The 15,867-nt window shown below is 43.9% G+C and overlaps 2 protein-coding genes across 4 annotated transcripts; one reads left to right on the top strand and one right to left on the bottom strand.

Moving 5' to 3' along the window:
- Positions 1-876: 876 nt before the first annotated feature.
- Positions 877-4,114, top strand: LOC123150764 (60S ribosomal protein L5, mitochondrial). Its single transcript, XM_044570595.1, has 4 exons — positions 877-1,107; positions 1,255-1,331; positions 1,430-1,484; positions 3,177-4,114. The coding sequence occupies exons 1-4, from the start codon at positions 1,033-1,035 to the stop codon at positions 3,774-3,776; spliced, it is 807 nt and encodes a 268-aa protein (XP_044426530.1). The 5' UTR covers positions 877-1,032; the 3' UTR covers positions 3,777-4,114.
- Positions 4,115-5,298: 1,184 nt separating this feature from the next.
- On the bottom strand, positions 5,299-14,761 carry LOC123150953 (uncharacterized). 3 transcript variants are annotated; one of them, XR_006475426.1, is made up of 6 exons: positions 14,604-14,761; positions 13,556-14,524; positions 9,421-12,741; positions 6,163-8,194; positions 5,726-6,047; positions 5,299-5,591 (listed from the first exon to the last, which is right to left on the bottom strand). XR_006475426.1 is itself a non-coding variant. In XM_044570753.1 (4 exons), exons 2-4 carry the CDS (start codon positions 14,506-14,508, stop codon positions 6,133-6,135), a joined length of 6,336 nt encoding a protein of 2,111 aa, XP_044426688.1. In that variant the 5' UTR covers positions 14,509-14,524; positions 14,604-14,761. The 3 variants fall into 3 exon arrangements, 1 of the variants encoding a protein (XP_044426688.1); XR_006475428.1 differs by having other exon boundaries at positions 13,556-14,518; positions 14,604-14,731; XM_044570753.1 differs by lacking the exons at positions 5,299-5,591; positions 5,726-6,047 and having other exon boundaries at positions 6,133-8,194.
- Between the last annotated feature and the right edge of the window lie 1,106 nt (positions 14,762-15,867).

Raw genomic sequence — 15,867 nt, 5'->3', positions numbered from 1 at the left:
ATTGCATATGTTGAGGACGCCCAACACGGTGTCGTAATGCCCCTCACACAAACTAAGCACGCGCACGCCTTTTCCGGTGTTCTCCAACATTTTTTTTTGCGGATACCAACATTTTTTCTTGACCTTGCTGCTAGTAGAAATGACCCTGACTCCTAAGGATGTCGACGACGACTAGCAGCAGGTCACGATGGGCCTTAGATTCCCTGACTGGAGGGTCGTCAAACATAATTCCTCTATGATAGGATCCACATGGGGGTTGTTGAACGAGGCATTCTTGCAACGATGAACTCCATCCATTCTAAATATATGTCCTTTTAGATATTTCAATATAGACTACATACGGATGTATATAGATGTGTTTAAAAGTGTAGGTTCACTAATTTTGCTCTGTATGTAGTCTATATTGAAATCTCTAAAAAGACTTGTACTCCTCTATAAACTAATATAAGAGCGTTTAGATCGTGTTTAGATTACTAAAGTAGTGATCTAAACGCTTTTATATTAGTTTACAGAGGGAATATTTAGGAGCGGAGGGAATAATAGCTAATATCATATAGTTGACGTCACTCTCTGGATAAAATGGGCTTTATAAAGCTAAGCTCATAGATCACGCAATATCACTATATAATTTTTGAGATTTGTTTTAGGGGATTTTGTTTGCGAACTGCAATATATTTTTTGAGATAATAACATATCGCTAGCTTGGGCTCAAAGAGAGCTCGGGCCATTTCTGGGCCTGTTGCAGTCGCACGGTAGAAACTAAAAAATAAAAAAGCCCAGCCCACCTAAATCCTCTTCTTCACTTCCCGTCCCTGTCCCACACCCGCCGCCGCCGCCGCCGTCTCCCTCCCCCCCCCCCCCCCCCCCCCCCCCCCCCCCGACGCCGCCGGCTCCAAGCCCCATCCCACCCCGCCCCGCCGTCACCCGGTCTCTCGTCTCCGGCGGCGGTCCGCCTCCATTCGCCGCTCGTTCGCTTCGCAGACGCGTTCTCCCGTCCGCCTAGCGGGCTCGCTGGGGAGAGCGGCAGCAGCCATGGCCATCGGGTCTCTCGTCGCAGCCGCGTCCAGGTCCAGCCGCCACGCCCTCGCCTCCGCCGCCATCTCCCAGGTCAGCTTCCTTCCCGCCCGCGCGTTCCTCTCGGGGCAATTTCTCCACAGGGGGTCTACAGCATCCATCTCTGAACTGATCTGATGTATCTGCGCCTGCGTTTCGCGGTCTCACCGCGCGTGGATGTGGCCTTGATTCGTTGGTCAGGCGGCTTACAGGGCGCGCCAGCACGCCGGAGTGCCTCCTCTGCTCTCGCGGCTTGCACCACTCGCCCGCGCCTTCAGGTACATCTCCTGCTGCTATCTCAAGTCTCTCATGCCAGCCTGCCTCTTGCTTGTGGAAAGAGCTGAAAGAATTTTCTTTTCGTGCTATATGTGTGCAGCTCAAGCCCTGCAGCAGCCGATGTCGATTCAGATCTCCCTGTCATGGAAGTGCAGGTGTGTTACTCCCCTCCCTGAATCTGTCATGTTGTGCTAATTGTGTGTGAGTGTAGGATCCGTCTGTGTATGAGTAGCAGCTAACAGAATATGCGTGCTTTGCTGAGCCGGCAAGTGAGGCCCTGACTGATGTGTATTTTTTTTTTTTGACCCGGGCCACAACCCCTTTCCATTAAATGCATAACGGAAATACAAAGTTCAACATTCAGCGAACACCAGCCCAGCATAAGCGATTACAGCATAAGGAAACGAGAAAGGGGTAAGGCGAGATCAAAGCATCACTGGGAAACCCACTATGAGCACTCGTCAACGAGCAGCCCATCGCGGGACGAAATGACTGATGTGTATAGTTAGCTGATATCCATATGGATATAGTTTAGCACAGAGAAAAAATAACACCTCCTTTTCTTGGTCTGGATAAATGCAAGTACAATAGATAATCAAAGCTAGCATATTAGAATAGCACCAGAAAACCAGAATGATATTACCAAGGGGAGATTGTGGGTCTATTCTACCCTGGCAATACATTGCATTTGTTAAATTGAACCACACACCATAATGTCTTAAATTGTGTACTTTGTGGACGTCATATGAGCTTTACAGGCTAACAGCACTGCACTACTTTCTGTGTATATAACTATATATAATGAACTATCCACGAATACATGCATTCTGATATTGCTAGACATTATCCGCCTTGTACTTCACCAAAAACAGAGCACAGCAAACAAGGATTGGGTATTCATGCGTGTAGTGGACTATCTTTCAAGACAGCATACCACCATTACAACTGGATTTTCATATGCCTAACAACAGAGAAATTTGAACTCATTCTTTATTGCTAGGCCAGCATGCAATGCTCATATCGCAGCATCTTGCATCCGATAGTAAACGGAGGAAACGGTGTCAATAGAGAATAGCATGCTATATCGTGTAGCTGAAAGTTTGAAATCTTACATAAGTGTTGGATGGCTGGCCTGGATAAAGAAGAGTTTAAAAGTGATGGTAGAGAAAAGAGAGTAGAAATAGTTCAGTTGATTCAATTATCACAGTAGTCAATCAGAGGTAACTTTTCCATTAATTAAGTTAATACAAAATGATCTAGCGTCCAAGTGCTGAACTAATTCAGGTCAAACATAATTAAAACCACATCTGCTATGTGACCAAATATGTAGAATAGCAGCAGAGGTTTTAACATTTTCTTGGCCGAAAGTTTTTCATAACATTGTAAATAGAAAATAAAAATAAAACGGAAGTAACTAAATGCTACCAGATAGAAACATGCTTCTACTGGTTGTCCATATTGTATCCATTGAATCTCATATCGACAGTCTGCTACTAGTTTAGAAAACAGCAGACATTCTGTGAAAAATATCATGTAGAGATGATGATACTTGAAGAATTGAGAAGAGATCAGAAAAAAAAAGTGCTTACACTTGTCACGCTAAGCCATGACATATCAATATATATCTTCTGTAACCGTCATACAGATTCAACTTAGCTTTTTGTATATGTTTTAAAATGGGGAAGAATTAGAGAAAAATGTAAGAGGGTTATGCAGTGACAAAGTGTGGTTAATCATGTGATGTTCAATTCATCTAATGTTGTGATTTCGTTGATGATGCCTTCAATTGGTAGTGGATTAGTACTGATTTATGGTGGAAATTGCTAATAAATAATCTGTTTGTACAGAAACGGCGGGTGGGCAAAAAGGCCAAGGGCGCGAAAAGCGGAAAAGCCATGATGTTCCCACTCCATTTCCACTATGAAGATGTGTTGCGTGAGGATCTGTTGCTCAAACTGAACCACACCAACACCATGGAGGTCCCTGGGTTGTTTGAGATCCGACTGGTGCCCAAGTCTACCACCGGTGCCAAAATCCAGTTTGGGAAACTGGCCATGGAGATTCTGTGCGGCCAGAGGTGCATACAGGCAGAACTGCCTGCCCATCTGAAAGGGAAGGCGACCAACGCATACCTGGGGTCCCAGAAAGACGCCGTGTCCCTGAGGCAGAGCATCATCCGAGGGCACGGGATGTACAACTTCCTGGTCAGGGTCCTGACGGTGATGTCTATGCTGGACTCCAAGGTGGCGATCGAGCAGAGGAACTGCGTAAAGTTCTTCATGGCCACGGAGTTCTGCGAGTTCTCCCCCGAGATAGAGGACCACTTTGAGATCTTTGAGACCATCGGAGGGTTCAACGTGACCATCGTCACCACGGCCTGCTCGAAGGAGGAGACCTCGCTGCTGTGGAGCGGCTTCTTGCTCAAGGATGAAGGTGAGATCAGCTAAGTAAGATGCTGGAGTGAGATCATGAGCATTGTGACTAAAGACAAACTCTGGTGGAAGCTTCTATCGTTTTGTGATCCGATCTTTGCTAGCTAGAGTCAATGGCCAGCTTTTCTTTCTAGAGCAATCTTGTTCCGGAATGAAACTGAGTTCCCCTGTTATGTCTATCTTCAGAAGAGGCTCGTTTTTCTTCTGATATGCAGAGATTCATTGGTTTCTACGGTTTCAAAAAAAATTCTAGATGGTGATCCTCCTAGTTTTGTATCCTGATAGGCTTTGGTCATCCTCTTCATGTGAAGAGAACTAAATAATAATGCATTTGATTAAATCTGCGACAAATATGATATGGCTAGTTTGCTATACCTGCAGCAACCCTAGATGGATATGCATCTAGCCTTTTCCCTCATTATTTCGGTCATGCGTTGTCATGTGGCATGTTGGTCTCCATTTTGTTTTTTTATTTGTTGTGGATAAATTTTAGCTATATATCTGTAGCGCAAACTGAGTCGACAGCTGGCCGCTGGGTTTCTATGCTGCTGCTGCAAGTTTGTAGCCATGCTCAAACTGATGTCTTTTTTGTCTAGTTTGTGAAGAGGGGGGGCGTTGTTCACCGTAAATGATTTGTTTACTAGGTTCATTTTTGTGAATGTAACTATCTACTCCGTCCGTTCCATGACATGTCAGTTTTGTTCTGACTTCTGAGCCAAACCTTGTGAACTCTGACCAAAGTTTAGCGAGAAAATACCATACCAAATTAACGTCAGCTGATAAATCTTCAACCGTGTTTCCCTAGTGTATGTACTCCCTACACAAGTCTCTAAAACGTCCTATATTAGTTTACCGAGGGAGTATTTATTTAGGTATTTTAGATGTTCATATCTTTTCAATACATCAAATCAACTGTAGCATCTAGACTGGGGATTTCCTGCAGCCTGAGCAAGAGCAGAGCCTTGACATTATGTCCAGAAAATTATCATGTTCATTTCTGTGCAAGTAATTATCATGTTCATTTCTGTGTAAGTGATGTTTGCCGTAAATGATGGCGTTGTCTATCTGTTTCATTTCTGTGAACCCGATCATCTAGTTCCTCATGTCTGAAATCAAGACGTGTTAGCTTTGTTCTAAGTCGGCTTCTGTAAAGTTTGACCAAGTTTATAGAAGAAAAACATATCTCTGGTCTAACTCATGAAGTAAATCACGAAATACGTATTACACCTTATAAACCAACCGTGCGATAGCTGGCCTCTACAGAGTTTTCAATACACAGGGCCAACATTCAGAGCCTTTTGCAATCCCATGCTTTTAAACAGTTGGACGACAATTCATATTGTAAAAGTGCACCAGAGAATATTGTAAATTTCAGATGGCCAGCCTGCCTTGTTGCAAATGCCACAAGAGGGGATGTAAAGAAGCATGCATACAGGGTCCATGAAGAGCCTGCATCTCCTGTACATTTCCATCTCTTCGGTTGATAAAAGTCACCGGGTAAACTTACAACACACACAAAAGAGAATACTCCAGTAAATAAGACCAAGGCTCCAGCCCAAGAGGCAAGCTTAATTCTTAATCAGTTAAAACAATCGCATACAGAGTTCAACAACAACAAAATTCTCATAGTATCACATAGAAAATACTCGCTCCGTCCCATAATGTAAGACGTTTTTTGACACTTATGGGACAGAGGGAATAGCATTTATGACCCCTCCAACTGGGGCTGGCCCCTTTGCTCGAGCGTTCTAGGCTTCACCACAGCGTTCCAGTTGAGCGGGCAGCAGCGCGCCAGCTCTCACTAGTAGTGTACTTCATGAATTTAAGTTCCTAAAAAGGGTAGGAGACACACGGCTGAGAAATAGGCGTCTCAGTGATATGGATAAAATGCACAACAGAGACAGCACTGGAGTGATTGTCGGGACCATGAGCCACTAAAACTTGGTAAAAGAATTGATCAATACCTTTTGCTTAGCTGTTGTATTGGCAACTAATTCTGGATTTGTCAGCGGAACTCTGTCACAGTTGCGTTAGAACATTCATTAGCCAGAGCAATATCCTCTCTCTTGGCATGTTCTACCAGAGTTGCTCCGGGACGGTTGGGATGGGCATCTGCTTCATTCCAGGCTTTGTTCGAGCGTTCCAGTCGAGCGAGCAGCAGCTTGCCAGATCTCACCTGTAGTTCTTCATGAATTTAACAAGTTCCCTAAAAAGGGTAAGGCACGCGGCTGAGAAATAGGTTTCTCAACGATTTGAAGTTTGATTTGTTGCCTTTCGAGATCCACCCTGCAATATGGGGTCAAAAAGTCAAAAAAATGGATAAAATGCATAACAGTCAAAGCAAAGGAGTGATTGTTGTAACCATGAACCACTAAAACTTGGTAAAAAAAATGATCAATACCTTCTGGTTAGTTGTATTGGCATCTAGTCCTTGATCTGTCACGGTTCTGTTAGGACAGCCGTCAGAGCAATAATCCTCCCTCTTTACATGTTCTACCAGAGTTACTCTGGGACAGTTGGGATTGTCATCTGCTTCATTCCTGATAGTAACTTCTGCGGAAGCGATATCAGAAGATGCCGCGCCCTGTTTGTAGAGGTGAATTTGTGCATTTTTCAGTCTTGGGAGGTGCTCGATACCCAAGAAAAACCCATAAGCATTAACCATTGATACACAGTAGATTAGGCTAAGATCCTCGAGCATTGGCAGTGCCCCTTCCATAAACAGAAGGTTTCCCGATGGCAATACAGCAGCATCGTAAACAAATTCCTTCAAATGCTGGAATCCTCTGCCGTAAAAAATAAGCCTTTCTTTTCTGAAAGTCCGGCATGTTAGCCTCAGGTGAAGCAAGGCAGGCATCTCTCCAAGTATGCACAGATCCGTCTGCGTTACTTCCACTATATTAATTTCTAGGTATGCAAGACTGGTCAGTGCTGGTGAAATCCAGCATGGAATCCACTTGAAACTGTAGCAGCCGCTCATCTCAAATCTTTGGAGGGAAAATGGCAGAGGGAACCATGATTCTAAGAACTTGACATCACCAGGGCACTTCCTCCATATCCTAAAAGACTGTAGCTTGCAGCTACCAAGCTTGATTAATGAGGAGAGGAACCTGTCTTCATGCCACTTGTACTCGGATCCTATTCCCCAATACTGTACATCGAGCTCATTCAAATTGGTCAAGTTACCGAGTTCCTCTAGTGCACCAACAGAACCCGAGCTGATACCACAGCCCAACAATACCTGTAAGTTCCTCATATTCCCGATTCCATCTGGTATCTTTATTCCAGGCATTACATAATCTGTTGAAGCGATAAGATGTTGTAGCTTCGTAAGGTGGACAATTTCAGCAGGCAACTCTTCTACATGTGTCTCCCTAATATCTAGGGTCTCTAGATTATGTAACATCACAACTTCTGATGGTAGATGTGATATCCAAGTGCCCCTAAGGCTCAGGTACTTTAGTTGGAAAAACTTGCCAAGACCCTTCATGTGATACTTTTCCAATCCATCACACCCTTCAAAATCTAGTACACGCAAATTTTCAAAGCAAGCAAGACTAGGCAAGTGTTCGATGCAACTTGATGATGTTACTGTTAAAGAGCGAACATGGCTTAGATCTTCATTTGCCAATACAGATGCAAGATTCTGGTCAATGTGCTGGACTGATAGCCGTCGAATACAACCATGGCGATTTACCAAACCAGTCTGCCTGCTACGAATCACCATGACAAAATTATCCTCAGCTGACTTTGAAATGATGAGTTCAAGCATCATGTTATGGACTCGACATGCACGAGCCTTACCATCATAGCGGATGTCCACTGCTTGAATCATACTTCTATTGATAAACTCATAGAAATACCACTCTGCGACCTCTTGCTGACTCTGCCCATGATTTTCAGAGATAAAGCCTTCTGCTATCCACCGCCTCACTAATCTCTCTCTCTCAATCACACAGCCCTCAGGAAAATTACTTAAATACAACAAACAAGTCTTGAGATTATCTGGAAGAGCATTGTAGCTAAGGCATAGTATTCTGTTCATTTCCTCTAGACCTATGTCTTTGTCCAATGCACAAACTTTTTCCCACTCCTCTTTGTTAGCTGGCCTATTTGCCAATAAACTAGATACACTGATAATTGCCAACGGCAGGCCTCCACATTTTTTCAAAATTTCATTTGAAACTTCTTTCAGCATATCGGGACTATCCTTGGACCCAAAAATTCTTCTCAAGAACAATCTTTTAGAATGAAAATCACTTAAGGGTTGCATTTCATACATGCGGTCATCTTGACCCATACAACATGACCTTGCAACTTCAATAATGCGTGTAGTAGTTATAACTCTGCTAGAACAGTTATTCTCTGGAAAAGCACACTTGATAATGTTCCATGCCGATATGGACCATATATCATCAATGACAACAAGATACCTAGTATTAGAAAACAGATTCAATTATTATGCTAAGTAATTCAGATAGAAAAGGTAAAAAATCCATAAAACTCCAATGGGTACTCAAATACTCCCTCCGTTCCAAAATAGATGACTCAACTTTGTACTAACTTTAGTACTCCCTCTATTTTTGTATACAAGGCCACAAACCCATATTACAGGTACCAAGGTAAAAATCAATGCAATGTTTAAGTCAATGTTGCAAGCTAGGTTGTCAGCTTGTTTGTCGTGTTAATTAATGAGGCTTTTCTCTACCACGCACAACAAGATAACCCTCTTACTCCTCATTGGTTGATTAATGTTGGGAATGCAAGCCAACCTTCTCACTCCCGCATGCACGCAAATGATATTAATGTCCCCGGGTGCTAGTACGAGGCAAACACCATTAATTTTGCCTCGATTAATGTTAGTGGCCTTGTATAGTTGCAAATTGTAATTTTGATAGTGGCCATGTATACAAAAATGGAGGGAGTACAAAGTTAGTACAAAGTTGGGTCATCTAATTTGGAACGGAGGGTATTAAGTGCATCATGCTATTGTTCCACTGTTCCTTATATTTCCATATCCAATTTTATGCGTACATCAGTATTGCATCCACTTAACTGAAGTTCACAGCATCATTTAACAACTAATATTTGTTTGATAAGGATGGGTAGTTATCAGATTGTTACTATTAAGTTGCATCCACTCAGGAGCCAAAGATGATACGTAATGGTGGGCAATATACTTACTACAACTCACCTCTAATCTTCCTCATACCAAGTCTTGGAATTTAGTTCAGTTAGTCATTTTGCATATCTGTTTAGTGCTTCTAACTAACACCGATTTCTTGATGTTTTTTTCTTTTTACCTCCGATTATAAGTGCACAGTAATCAAGGCAATATTATCGATAAGACGAGAACATAAGGAATAGTTATTGGCTATTTGGCTATGCATACTTTCATATGACAGAAGTTTCCTGCATTGGACGTTTTTAGCCATATTTCAGAAGGGTAATTCAGGACCAAGGTGTATACAATATTGTACTCATCATTTGGACATTATAGTACTGCATAGGCCATGATGTAAAAAACTAAAGTAATGCTAGAATCGTAGTGGTGTTCGTTGAGAAAAACAATTGTACAAGCAGTAACTACAGTCAAAATCAATGAGAATACGCATGAGATGATACATGTTTTGCAGGAAAGAATGTGGGCTGAAATTACCTCTTATCCTTTAGCAGTTTTCTTAGCTCTCTAATGAATCTCATTTTGTCCCAATTGTAAGTATCTTTCGTGAATCCATGGGGAGACACTTGGGAGATCAAGTTCATGAGAATTTTCTTTATATCTGGCTTTTGTGAGACTGATACAAAAGCCTGACAATGGAAATGCCCTTTAGCCTTGCGATACACCTCATTCGCTAGTGTTGTCTTTCCCAATCCACCAAACCCAACAATAGATAACATCCTGCAATGATGCTTGGCCGAGCTGTTTCCTACTTCGACCGTCCACTTGGCAAGATCATCTCTTGGACTGTCAATGCCCACAAGGTGTGCAGAATCAACAAAAAGAGCAGCCAACTGGGGATCCACGGTGGAATGGCAAGATGTGATGCAAGCAGTATCATCCATCTTGTAACTACTCGCTTTCAAGTTCTTGGCACGATCTTTCAGCTCATCGATTTTTTCTGCAATTTCATGCTGAGATCCAAGCGTCTTCAGCTGGCAAGCAGTCTTGCCGAAGATCTGCTTGAATCCGCCATGATGTCCGCCATTGTCGAGCTGGTGAATGAACTTATCAATGTAATCCTCTGCATCATAGGAAAACTCCCTCAGCAACGATAGCCATAACTTCACCTGGACATCTGGATCTTCTAGCATCGTGTACTTTCTTACCGCCGTATGCATTAATGTCAGCTCAGATTTGAGGGCACTGACTTCATGGAGGACACCTTCCAAGTTGCCATACTCCTCGCTGAGCAAAGCATTGAGCTTGTCCAGTAGGGGATCCAAGGTGCCATGGGAAGCGCTCACCACCGCCATCGATCTCCCGATTCCACTATTCTGCATATTATTCCGCCATTGCTCTTCTTGTGCTAACACCTCCATCAATGTCCCTATTTGTACATCCAGCACTCCGTCTGTCATTTCATCTTGTTGTTCCACGATACACTGTTCTTGCTCTTGTGTCAGCACCTCCATCGATCTCCCTATTTCTCCATCCCGCACTTCCTCTCTCACTTGTGTCTGTGTGCTTGAAGTGGAAACAACTTCAGGAAGAGGATCAAGCAATTCCTCATGAATCTCGTGTTGTCTTTCCAGAGTTAAGTGTTCCCGTTCATGTGTCAGGACCTCCATCGATCTTTCTATTAATTCATCCTGAACTTCCTCTCTTGTTTGTGTCAGCACCTCCCTTGAGCTATCTGTTCCACCATTCTGGCTTCCATCTCTCATTTGTGTTTGTGTGCTTGGAATGGGAATAAGTTCAGGAAGAGGATCAAGTGATTCCTCTTGTATCTCATGTTCTTCTTCCAGAGTCCAGTGTTCTTGTTCTTGTGTGACGGCACTCATATCGTCCTCACCATACAAAATCCGATCTACACATTGTACTGTGATTATAGGAGCGCATGGATGATTGGCAATGGCGCCCCTCAATGCCGACTCCGCGTACCTTTTATCAGATTCATCCGCACCAGTGCCCCCAACTTTTGCAGTTATCTCTTTAAGTTCTATCAGGTACTCTAAGCCAGCAACTATCTGGCTGTATTGCTCCATTCTATTAGCATTGAATGCTAGCTTAAGCTCCCGGACGCTAGGCATTGATCCTATCAGAAATGCCAGGCATGGGGCAGCACATGTAAACTTGAAGTATTTGAGAATTGAGAACCCCTCACTATCAAAGACGACCTTTCCTACAGGGGCAGTCCAAACGTACAGCGAGAGAGCCATGAGAGCTGGCAATCCTTTGAGGATATCAATATCTTTCCTCAACAACTTCCTAACTGAAATCTTCAAAATGCAGAGATTGCCAAGTTCTTTGGTCCACTCAGGTAGGCTGGCAAAGATGCAACAGCGCCCTGACAGCTCAAGCCTCTGAAGAAGGGGCGGGGGAGAGGACACGCTGCTCAAGACATCGCCAGAAATACCCAAGATTGCACCACCAGCATCGTCTAAAACATCTGGATGAGAGGAGGCTGCACGTATTAGAGTTACATCTGCATGAGAGGAGGCTGCACGTACTAAAGTTAAAGACTTGAGGTTGCCGAGTTTCCGGAGAATTGAGCCCAGGCATTGCATATTGTTCTTCAGATTGTCAGGGTCTGATATGTTAGACCAGGTGAGATGAAGGTCTTGGAGATTGTTCAGCTCGCCAAGGCTCTGTACATTCTCTATTGAGTTCTTGCCGAGATCAAAATAGCCCAGCGTGTGAAGTAAGGGCAAGCAACTAATATCCGATGGCATATCACTTACTGGTGCATGCAATTCCAATGTCTCCAAGAATCGTAGCTGCTGAATCTCGTCTGGCAAATGGACAGTGATGTTGCAATCAATTTTCAGATACCTCAGCTGAAACAGTTTGCTAATTCTAGTGAGGTCAAATATTTTGCTTTGATCAGCCCAGATATGAAGAATCAGAACTCGAAGCAGCTTATATTCCACAAAGGAAGGCACACAGTTCAAGAAGCCAAAAAATATAAGCGATCTAACTTGAGTCATCATAAAGTCTGCCGGTATATTAGCACATTTTGCACCACCGAACTGGACAGACAGTCGACGAACCTTGTCAGGAAGACCTGTAATTGTTTGAAAACAACTCACAATAATGATGAAATTCTCCTCCAGAGATTTGTACCTAATAAGATCTAGTACCATGTGGTGAACTGTACATGTCAACACCTCATCGTTATAATTTCTGTCAAGAGGTTGGATCATTCCTCTACTCACAAGCTCATCAAAATAATGCCGTGCAATTTTCTCCCTGTCTTGCCCTTCGCCGATAAAATCTTCAGTTATCCATTGCGTCACTAATTCGTCCTTGCTGATAGTGCTTCCCTCTGGATACATAATAAGATATAGCAAGCATGTCTTCAAATATGGTGAAAGATTATCATAAATAATGTTCAGAACTTCTTTCAACCCTTCCGAACTAGGGTCTGTCCTCAATCTCAAAACAGAGGGTAAAGAATCTCGTATGTGCTTCCATTGATCAATGTTTAATTCACATGCTAACATGCTGGCTATATTTTCAGTTGCTAATGGTAAACCTCCACATTTTCGGATAATCTCATATGTAACTTCTTTGAAATCTGGAGGACAACCATTTTCAGACCCAAAAACTCTACCGAGGAATAACTGTCTTGACTGATCACCGTTAAGAGGACTCATCTCATACATGTACTTAAACTGATACCTACTGCATGCCAATGCTACATCCTTGATTTCCGTGGTTACTATTATTCTGCAGCAACAATCACCATCAGGGAAAGCACGGCTAATAATATCCCATGTCGAGGAGGCCCATAAGTCATCAATTACAATCAAGTATCTGCAGAATATTTTATTCACAATAAATATGTTTGTCAAGCTGACAAAAAAGAAAGAAAGAAGTATAGCCAAAATAAAATAAATAAATTAACCACAAATTAAAAGGAAATTGGTATTATTGTTAGTAATCTTAAAGTAAGAAATACTATATCCTAAGGAAATTGGTATAGCCAAAGGAAGATCAATCAGGCAGTGAAGTAAACAATCGAAACAAGTAATTTGCTACACCGGAAAAAAAGTATTGAAAAAAAACTTATGCTCTTAAGATTACATAAGAGGCAACTTTGTCTATTCCCCTGGGCTCTAGATTGGTACATGTACATGTGTGATAAGGAATCCAAAAATAATGGTTTACTTTTCCCAATTCATCAACTTCCTGCAATCAAAATTCATGAAGAATAGAAAATTGAAAAGGTTTATTTTTCCTAAATCCAACCCAAATAGCCTCTTAAGATATACAGTAGTGCTTATTTGCTCAAACATTTATCATTGTTTTTCAACAATGCACCGTTTGTCCAGTTAAAAGACATGTACATGTACCTTTTGCATTCCAGATATTCTCTATTGTTAATATACCTTTTGCATTGCAGATATTCTCTGGGATGGTCAATAAGGTCCTGCACATATTCCTAAATGTACATATTCAACAATGCAAAAGGTACATGTACATATTCCTGATGGACCGGTGGTGAAAGCACACTTGATCGTGTACATCAGGATTGAGCATAACAACCCTGATGCACAAACTGAAATGTACATATTGTTGAAAGGTACTTATGCACATCAGGAGTATTCAGTACTAATAGAATATGTACCTTTTGCATTGCAGATATCCTCTGATATGGTCAATAAGGTCCTGCACATCAGGAAAGCCATGAACCGGCGGTGCCTTAATTTGTGAGAGCATGCTGGAAAGCATCCTCCTCATATCTGGATTTCGAGACACCCGCACGAAAGCCCGGCACTGGAATTTCCCCCCGAAGTTACGGTAGAAGGTTCTGGCAAGTGTTGTTTTGCCAACACCTGCAGATCCAAAGATAGGTACCACCTGAACTAGTTGCTCTGTATCTTCACTGTCAAAAGCCAGCAGCTCTGCAATCTCTTGGTCGTCTAAAGCCATCAGTTTGACAAGCTTATCCATGGACTCCTCAAGGCCAATAAGTCCGAGGCTCTTGGAGCGGCTGACATTGACTTGTCCAGATTCAGGTCTGATGGTTGCTGGTCCAAGCTGGAAACTTTGGCGTCTTTGACTCGCATCCTTGGCACGAGCACACAGATCTGAGAAAGCTTCTGCAACCTGGCGCCGAAGCTTCAGTTTTCTGGGGATCGAAAGAATGAGGGTGTGAAGAGCGCTTCTGCCGGCGCCGGCGGAGGAGCGCGGGACCTCGTTGAAGAAGTCCTCTGCGTCGTAGCGGAGCTCCCGCACCTCCTTCATCCAGCACCTGGCCGTGAAGCTGGGGTCGTCCGCCTCCGACACGATCTTGAGCTCGGTGAACAGTGTCTCCAGATCTTCTTCGAGGCGCCGGACCTCGCCATCGCTAACCCCGTCGGGGAGATTGTTCGTGGCAGCCCTGAATGAATGGAGCTGCCGGTGGAGGGGGCCAAGCGAAACAGTAGCAGGAAAATCCATGGCCGCCGTCCCCTGAAGCGAGAGCGACGCAGCATCCAGTTTATCCGCCGCTGCCGCCGCCGCGGCCGCCGCCGCCTGAAGCCATGCGGCGATATACCGGAGCACCACCTGTAGCCAAGCACTGATAAATCGGAACATCGATCCCCGCCTGTAGCTGAAGCAAGAACAAGACAGCTGTGGTAGTCATGGGTGAGAAGCGAAGCAGCAGCAGAATAAAAAGAGGGCGGAATTACCTGCACCAAGAGATTCCGATTGAGGAGCACGAGGTGGAGCTACGCCATGGCAGCACAGGTGTGGTGAACGGGACTCATGGAAGAAGAAGAACCCAAGAGAGAAGTCAATGTTACCCCTAACCTGTCTCACGGTTCAGATTACGACCCCTAAGAGCATCTCCACCATATAAAAATTCAGAGCAGTGACTCCCTACTATACCTGGCCATGGAAAACCCGGCCCGGTCTTGCCCATGGGCCGGGCCTGGGCCTGAAATCTGAACCCAAAGGCTGGGTTGGGCCGGGCTTGGGCTTGTCATATTTGCATTTTAGGCCTAGCCCGAGGCCCGACGGGCTTTTTCTTTGAAGGGATAGGTCTGGGCATGAAATCTAGGCCCGGACCTAAGTTTTATGCTACGGGCTTTATTAGGCCCGGCCCGGTCAGCCCAGTCTTGCCCATGGGTCGGGCTTGAGCTTGGCATATTTGCGTTTTAGGGAAGAGGCCCGGCCTGAGGCCCGACGGGCTTTTCCTCTGATGGATCGGGCCTGGGGCTGAAATCTAGGCCCAGGCCTAGGTTTTCTGCTACGGGCTTTATTAGGCCTGACCCAATTTATGGCCAGCTATATTCCCAACTCTACCCGCCGGCACAACTTCCATACAGGTCGCCCTCCCAACTCTACCCGCCGGCACAACTTCCATACATGTCGTTGCCTCATGTCCTATTTTTTGGTTTTTTGCTTCTGCTTTTGCATCTTTTTCACTTTTAAAAAAAAGCACAAAAACTCCTAAATATGGACTTTTTGCTTCGGCTTTTGGCTTATGAATCAATATCTTTATTTTATTTTTTTGAAACAGAGGCAAAAGAATTGCCTCATCGATTAATTAAGAAGAAGAAAATTGCCCGGTTAATCCAAGGAAAATCGGGCTAAAACCGATACAATCAGACCATAATTGGGTTACTCACCAATCATGACCCCATGAGCACACGTGCAACCCGCCAACCCCTCCTAACACACAATAACTCCTCACACTTGTACACCACAATTTTGAATCCGACAAGAACATCCCAACAAAAGATAGTGGACCACGCTGAAATCACAATGACGACCCCAAACTGTGAGTATGAACCAAGGGACCGGGAATCATCCATTAAGCAGCTGCGGGCGCCTTACCTATGGCGCCACTCTTCTTGCCTTTGCACCTTAGTGGCTTCTCCATCACTATACCGGTCCGAGGGCAATCACTCGCCTTCTTGTATTTGCCCTTGAATGTCGTTCCCGTCAGGA

The sequence above is a fragment of the Triticum aestivum genome, chromosome 7A (assembly GCF_018294505.1).
Source record: "Triticum aestivum cultivar Chinese Spring chromosome 7A, IWGSC CS RefSeq v2.1, whole genome shotgun sequence".
Taxonomy (NCBI): domain Eukaryota; kingdom Viridiplantae; phylum Streptophyta; class Magnoliopsida; order Poales; family Poaceae; genus Triticum; species Triticum aestivum.
The sequence above is the reverse complement of the archived record's forward strand: the minus strand, read 5'-3'. Positions and strand labels throughout refer to the sequence as shown.

Excerpts from the sequence above, each read along its gene's own strand:
- LOC123150764 (XM_044570595.1), top strand. The coding sequence starts at position 1,033 with ATGGCCATCGGGTCTCTCGTCGCAGCCGCGTCCAGGTCCAGCCGCCAC. Across the intron at positions 1,108-1,254 it reads CCTCCGCCGCCATCTCCCAG|GCGGCTTACAGGGCGCGCCA; the intron begins GTCAGCTTCCTT and ends TTCGTTGGTCAG. Across the intron at positions 1,485-3,176 it reads TCCCTGTCATGGAAGTGCAG|AAACGGCGGGTGGGCAAAAA; the intron begins GTGTGTTACTCC and ends CTGTTTGTACAG.
- LOC123150953 (XM_044570753.1), bottom strand. The coding sequence starts at position 14,508 with ATGTTCCGATTTATCAGTGCTTGGCTACAGGTGGTGCTCCGGTATATC. Across the intron at positions 12,742-13,555 it reads GGATATCTGCAATGCAAAAG|ATACTTGATTGTAATTGATG; the intron begins GTACATATTCTA and ends AATATTCTGCAG. Across the intron at positions 8,195-9,420 it reads AAACTGCTAAAGGATAAGAG|GTATCTTGTTGTCATTGATG; the intron begins GTAATTTCAGCC and ends TTCTAATACTAG.